The following is a 7,711-nucleotide window of genomic DNA, read 5'->3' on the forward strand; positions in this document are numbered from 1 at the left end:
TCCGAGGGGTGTTGCTATAGGGATTTAAATATTTGTGAAGTCTTTACTTTGGGAAGAAATTGATTTCTGTTGTTGCCAAAGACCTGATTGCTCTACAAAGGGCAAGATCCACTTAGGTTAAAACTATTGTTCTATAAGGGCAAGCTCCGTTAGAAAGGTAAAACTATAATCGTTTCAGCCTGAATGTTATTACATGAGAAAACTTACTTTGTTCAATAGTGAGGCAAGACCATTTTTGCAGAAAATAGAGTAAAGAAATTATCCAGAAGATCCCGTGATTGGCATTACAATAAAAACTTCGGTTCACCTTCGGTGGTATGGGAATTTTTTCATCTGCACGGCACTTTGGTGAATTCAAAAATATGAATTTTTAGGTTTGGACTTTAACAGTTTGGACCGGTTAACTTGCGATTTCCTCGTACTGAAATGTTTTAATTGATTTATGTTATTTCCCCAATATACAAGAAGTCCAACATGGCAATATATTTAAAACAACATAAAGCTTTGTACTGTACTACGTTTTATAAACAAGAATTTGTAAAAAAAAGGGAGTTTACCCAACGTCCCCCGCCTCGGGGAAGTTTTATTATGAAAGCATTAAAAAATTTTCTATTTCGAAAAATTAGGTATGGATCTCAGGGACATTCAGGTCCAAAATTAGATCAATGAATAGATCGGGCAAATTAACAATAAAAATTTGTTAAAAAAAAAAATGACAACGAATTTAAAAATCTATTCATGTTAAAGCTTTGACCTCTAAGGTGTGACCTTCGACCTTGGAGGTAGGGGAGCAGGGTGTTGAGGCTTGACACATATAACGTCTTATTATTTGAGAAAAAAAAAAAAACCTATTTGTTGCCCAAGTAATTTTCAAAATCCCTTGAACTTTGAAGAAGTTAATAGATTGGACCAAAATATACCCTTATAACAGACAATAAAAATCTTTGGACCTCGAAGTGTGACCTTGACCTTGGAGGGTAGGGACACAGATGTTAACGCATGACATATCAAATCTAATCATTGTGGGACTATTTGTGGCCCCAAGTATTTTTTTCAAAATCCCTTAATCTATGAAGGAAGTAATGGACGGGAAAAAATATAAACCAAATAACAGGAACTCTGTTTAACCTTTGACCTCTTTTAAGTTTGTGGCCTTGACCTTAAGAGGTAGGGGTGGAGGGGTGGTACCTACATATCGGGTTATTATTGTACTATTTTGTGCCAAGTTATTTCAAAATCCCTTGCTTGAAGAAAGTTCTAGATTCGAACAAAAATATACCCTAAAAAACTATGTTAATTTTTTTACCTCTAAGTGTGCCTGTTGACCCTTGGAGGTGGGATGCATGTTGCGCATGACACATCCTCTTATATATGTGATATTTGTTGCGGGAAGTATTTTCCAAAAATCCTTTATCTTATGGGAAAAAGTTATTAGGACCTGGACACAAAAATTTACCCTGAAACAGGACATGTAAGTATTTTGACCTCCAAGTGTGGACCTTGACCCTTGGAGGTAGGTGATTTATTGTGAACAATTTATGGCCAGTTTTTACAAAAAGTCCTTCAAATAAAGAAAGTTATGGAACCGGGACACACATTATACCCCTAAATAGAACCCAAGTTGACTTGAATGAGCAAGTTACGAAACCTTGACCCCTGAAGGTACGGGTCTTTTGTTGGCATGGAAAACATGTCTTATTAACAAAATTTGTTTGCCAAAAGTAGCTCAAATTTCCTTGGAGTTTAAAATGAACAAAGTTATGGACCCGGACACAAAATATACCCTGTAACAAGATTATGTTAATATTTGACCTCCAAAGTTGAAACCTTGACCTTGAAGGTTATGGTGGACTGGTTTTTGCGCCATGGACACATCGTTCTGATTTTGTGTGAACAATTTATGGCAAAGTATTTACAAAATCCCTTCATAAGATAAAAAGTTATGGACCGGACCGGAACATTACCTCAAATAGACAATTGTTTAACCTTAATGAAGGGGCAATTACGAAACCTTGACCCTGAATTACGGGTTCTAGTTGTTTTCACCCGCATGAACACATCGTTTTATTATAACAAACGATTTTGCCAAGTAATTTCAAAATTTCCTTTGATAAAATGACAAAGTTATGGGGCGGACCACAAATATTACCCTTGTAAACAGGACTATGTTAATAAAATAACTATAAAGTGTGACCTTGACCTTGAAGGTAGGGGGACTGTTTTTGCGCATGACACATCGTCTGAATTTTGTTAAACAATTATTGGCAATATTTACCCAAAATCCCTTTCATAGAAAGAAAAGTTATGGACCGGAAAGATATAAACCCCAAATAGGCAATGTTTACTTTGAATGAAGCAAGTGTTACCTTGACCCTGGAGGTAGGGGTCTTTGGTTTTGCGCAGACACATCGTCTTATTATAATAACATTTGTTGCCAAGTTTATTTCAAATTCCTTTTATTAAATGACAAAGTTATGGACCGACACGAAAGTGTGACGGACGGGAAATGGGAACAGGACGAAAGTTCTCACAGGAACAGTAATTATGTGGCTACTCTATTGTTCTCTCTATTTGATTCTTTTTAGCCACCCAAAAGAAATTAGACATAAAAAAACAAAAGCATTACGGAATGAATGACATCAAAGAGAAAGAACAGTTACCTATTGTCCCTCTAGCCACATAATTACTCTCCTGTGAGTGCGGACGGACAGACGGAGCCTATTTCTATATCCCCCTTTTTTCTTCGAAAAGGCGGGGGACAACAAAATTTTGAATACAAGATAAAGATTGTTGAAAATTAAGACATAGCTTCAATGTTTATTAAAACTTATCAGAATAACTACTAACCTTGTTTTTGCCAGCAGATGACAATGTGAAACCTCTTGCATCAAGAACCCATTTTATCAATTCCAGAAGTTTTGTCGGTTGTTTATAACATTCTCTTGATAGTCTTGATAAAGCTGGAACATCATTCACTACTGAATGCTATAAATATAATATACAGGTATATACATGCTACATATAAATAACAAAGCTTCCTACAAAGAAAAAAAATATTCAAGAAATATTTATACATGTATAATAATATCATAATGCGTGCGAGTTATTAGTGGAGATGTTTTTTGAAAGAAACATTTCCATTTTGAAAACTTCAAACATTTTGCCCACTGAAATTATATGACTTTATTTTGATTGATTGTGACTGAGTGTGACCTTAAACTTGATCAGAGGAAACCAAAATCTTTGCTCTGCTCATGGACTTATTATGGTGAATATTTTTGCCAAGTAATTTTGATCTCCTTTAATTGGTTGTTTTGATTTCCTTCAATTGGTTTTGTTTGTTTGTTTCATTTTACGCCTTTTCCCAACAGTATTTCAGTCATATAGGCGGGTAGTTTCCTAACCATTGTTCCTGGAGAGTTACACCAGTACTAGACTACCTCCTTCCGCACTAAACTACCAAAGCATCTCCTGGGGATCAAACCCACCCCAGAGAGGTAACTGGATTAGAAATCATCGACTCTAACCCCTCGAACACGGAGGCAATTGGTTAAAAAGATATAGAGCGAACATGAAATTGCAAACAGACAGATAGACAGACGGCCAGGTGCACTATATTTTACACTGAAATTTTTTTGAGCCTATAAAAAGCATAAAATCTACCAGTGCTTTCAAGTCTTTCTCATCATCCTCGCCAATGAACATTGGTGGGAACGGTCGTAAAACCGAATCAAATCTGTAACTTTTCAATGCAGCGAGGAATAAACTCCACTGAAGATCAGCCGCAAGTGGATCCTGCCATATCCTTTCCTTTATATACTCTGCCAACTCGGTTATCTGTTTGTATGACAAAATATTGTAAACAAGTAAGTCCTTGATGTATTTTTTTAATTCTTTAAAACTGCAGTGCCACTTATTCTTTACATATAATTTTCGCAAATAAAAAGAGCCTTTGGCTTAATTAAATTGCTTTGTTTGTACACTTGACAATGTTTTCATTCACTTTCGAAATTTTGATATTTTTTCTTCTTTTTTTTTTCCTGGATTTTAACACAGATTTTAACAAATGCTTTTTGTTGATCATATCTCAGTGGTTGATCCACCTACATGTAACTGGCTTTCTAGGATAACTTACCAGTTATAATCAGTTTCTCTGCAAGTGACTGACTACTGATACCACATGATTTAGATATTAGAAGAGAGGGACAAAAAGTCTGACAAATGATGTCCAAGTTCAATTATCATGGAGAAATTATGTCTCACCCAAGGAGTGGACCAGCAAGCCCCAGATTACAAATACAACACATCTTCTTGCTTTTCAAATAATTAAATATAAGAAATGATGAATTAAATACTGCATGGTGGCAAAGGCTAATCACTTTAGCTTGGTTCTTTTTACTATGCAGAAAGTGAAAGTTTGTTTTTATTCTCTACTTAAATTCAAAGGAGTGAATCAGTGAATGTCTTTAATTATACATCAAAGTTTGAACTACACATGTACCTCTTCTGTGACCCCTTGGGCCCCTAAATCCATTGTTGCCATCATCTTGACTTGTCTTTCTGCTTTCTTGACTGACTCAAAACAACAGTGTCAATTTACATTCTGTTCAGAAATGAAATAAAATAAACATCTTAGAAATGAAATAAAATCAACAATAAACCCAAACACAATTATTTACATCTTGCGAAGTATTGTATGGGTGGGGAAACAAACTTTGGATGAATTTGTTCGCTTACCAAAAACATACATGCCATAATTTTTGGACAGCTTTCCGGGACACTTTTCATCGCGGCAATAATGGATGTGTAGGCAGTTGTGGAAAGGGGGGGGGGGGTGTCAATCGTATAACGTTATTAAATTAGGACGACTTTCTCCTGAATTTTAATGATAAACAGTTAACTTACTAGTTTTATAAGTTGTCTTTTAGGTCGACATATTTATCATTTTAAAAGTATTTCTTTATTTAATTTATTATTCCCTAAAAGCAAGTAAGTTGTAAGTTATAAACCCGGTGAATGGGCGCAGCCATGTTGTTCACCCGTTATATCTTAAAGTCATGATAATTACTACATGTCACGTAATGCAATTCTTCCAGTCATAAAAACAAACACAGCAAGGTGATTTATTTGACACCTTTAATTTTTTTATTTGATAGATATATTTACATTGTTTGTAATAATTAGACTTTCGGCAAGTTAGCGATTGATCTAAAAATTAATGATTATCGGGGATTAACGATAATTGTTTAGGGCCGTAAACAATTAATTAACCCGACCATTAAACGCTGCCGAATTCAACAGAGAATGTTAATTGCCGATGCATGAAGAATCTATTGCCGAGGGGAATCGACAGTCGATAATTGGGGGGCTGTATATTGTAAACTTGTAAGTGTCAACGTTCCTGTGTATTATGTGTACCAGGTCAGATTATGTTTTACGATCTAGAGGTGAAATGTGCGAGATTTGATTTAAGAAAATTTTGCAAAATATCATGATTTTTTTTTCCGGGATCAAATCGATGCCCGGGACATCTCCGGGACAGACATCCGATTTCCGGGACAATCCCGGGCATCCAGGACGTTATGGCATGTATGCCAAAAAAGATGTGACAATTTGAAAGGCTGGGTTCACAAATTCACAATTATTCCTGTCAAGGTTCAGAACTGTTCACTATTTAGGGGAGGTGTGTAAGTGGCCGGATAACTCATTCAAAAGAGAACCCGGTACGGTATTTAGAGGGTCCCAGGATCGAGTCCCAGTCAGACTGCACATTTTTTTCACCCTGTGACATTTCGCGCCCAACAGGGGCCGTGACTGTATATAGCACAGACTTGAATTTACATTGCTCTTTAACTCTGTGAAATTCGAGGACGAATTTCAATATAGCAGGGGAGTATGTCACGGTTCAGAACTGTTCACTATTTATGGGAGAAGATGTATATACTGCCAGATAGCTCTGTCGGTAGAGCCGCAGTATGGTATTCTGTGGGTCCTGGGTTCAAGTACCGGTCAGGCTGCACATTTCTCTCGCCCTGTGACATTCCAAATGTTTTGGGCTTAGTAATATTTTGTACAAAATATTTATACAAAATACATGTAGATTCTAGATCATAAATAAACTAAAAGAAAACTGTAAACTGGTAAAACTAAAAGCCACATCATCCATGATCCAGAAAAAAAGTTGAATTTTCACTTTAGTTGTTGAAGTAAAAATCATTGCATACTTGAGTTACGATTGAAAATAAGCCCAAACAGTTTTGAAAATTTAGCTCCTCAGCATATCATTCCATGTCTTTCAGTGAAATAAACTTATCAATTTCTTACTTCGATTTTGCGATTTCAGTCTCCTTGTTGTCAAATTACCTCCCTTTGAAGAATACATGAGCAGGTAGAACAACACTAATTACTTTGCATGATTAGTAAAACACCACTAAATATTTTTCTTCTGCAATCATAGTGTAAGGGACTATAAATGTTTATCAAATAATTTACTTTCAGGACCTTATAATAAATATATCAGTTGAAAACAAATAATGTTTTATGACAATATGAACATCAAACCAAGATTATTATTGACAAATGAGGTAATAATGCTCAGTCAATGCTTAACACTTACCTGTCAGGATTCCTGAACTTGCCTCAGCCATTCATATTTGCTGACTTTATTTGTTAAGATAATTTTCTGGTAAATAAAGGAATTAAGACCATGATATAGGACATTCTGAGGCTCTAGGACGAAATAAAGCACTATAAGGAGGATAATACTTCAAGAAATGATTTATTTATCTACTTTGTTTATCTTGGCATCAAAATGGCCGATAAGAGTTGTCTTCCTTTATTCAAAACTTTAAATGCATTTATTTTCATAACATATACAAATACTTATCATTTTACATGCAAGAACATGGAATGCAATCCTTATTTACCTAAGACTTAAGTTACTTTCCAAATATTTAGCTGGCATTGCTGTATTTCATACCAGTATGACCTCCAAGTTTGTCAGGAGGGAAAATTCAAATTCCTGGCACTTTGAATCTTTTTATATCAATAGTTCATATTTTTAAGCTATAACCATGTTTGTTTTTGGTCCTGATTTAAAAAGCATTAAGTTTAGCATGTAATTCAAGTGTTCATTGCATATTTTGTTATTTGTTAACTTTGTTAATTTACATTTTCTAAATTATTCCTGTCAATATGGCTGCCATTTTAAGAAATTCCTGTCTTTCTTACCAGACGGTCAGGGCAATGGAATGTTATGATTGGTCAATTATGACAATCCTGGCTATGTCAGAGTCTATATAAGTAGCCATGACAGGATGTGTTCAGTTTGCGTTTTGGCTTTAAATCCTGACAGTCGTGAAAACTAGTGACATGAGCATTTTGTGGAACTTTCTATTGTTAAATATAGCAAATTTAGTGCTCTTCACAGTTGAATACAGAAATTGTGGAATTAACTTTTTATCAATAAAATTTGGTAATTTTAACAGTTTTTGACTAAGCTTACAATATTATTTATCTATCTTTCTTTAATGTCAAACCCCTCTCAGGGACGTAGACATATCTGCGCGTCAAAAATAGCAAAAGGGTTAAAAAGAGTTGTTTAAAAGAGGATAAAATAAGAACGTGTTTGTTAAACACAAATGCCCCCGGCTCAGATTCTTGTCAGTAGCAATATTTCAAACAAGAGCTGTCGGTAGGACAGCACGCTCGA

General features: G+C 35.2%; 1 protein-coding gene across 1 annotated transcript; it reads right to left on the minus strand.

Annotated features, from left to right (window-relative positions):
- Positions 1-400: 400 nt before the first annotated feature.
- LOC132720320 (protein mono-ADP-ribosyltransferase PARP16-like) lies at positions 401-6,246 on the minus strand. Its single transcript, XM_060704445.1, has 5 exons — positions 6,225-6,246; positions 4,502-4,603; positions 3,664-3,837; positions 2,848-2,985; positions 401-421 (listed from the first exon to the last, which is right to left on the minus strand). Exons 2-5 carry the CDS (start codon positions 4,544-4,546, stop codon positions 401-403), a joined length of 378 nt encoding a protein of 125 aa, XP_060560428.1. The 5' UTR covers positions 4,547-4,603; positions 6,225-6,246.
- Positions 6,247-7,711: the final 1,465 nt, after the last annotated feature.

Source organism: Ruditapes philippinarum, unplaced genomic scaffold (genome assembly GCF_026571515.1).
Source record: "Ruditapes philippinarum isolate M1 unplaced genomic scaffold, ASM2657151v2 ctg18087_1_1_1_1, whole genome shotgun sequence".
NCBI lineage: Eukaryota > Metazoa > Mollusca > Bivalvia > Venerida > Veneridae > Ruditapes > Ruditapes philippinarum.

What these genes read in the sequence shown, in the direction of transcription:
- LOC132720320 (XM_060704445.1), bottom strand. Translation starts at nt 4,546, where the DNA reads ATGATGGCAACAATGGATTTAGGGGCCCAAGGGGTCACAGAAGAG. An exon ending in CCCAAGGGGTCACAGAAGAG is followed by an intron (nt 3,838 to 4,501) that starts GTACATGTGTAG and finishes TCATACAAACAG; the next exon opens with ATAACCGAGTTGGCAGAGTA. An exon ending in AGAAAGACTTGAAAGCACTG is followed by an intron (nt 2,986 to 3,663) that starts GTAGATTTTATG and finishes TTATATTTATAG; the next exon opens with CATTCAGTAGTGAATGATGT.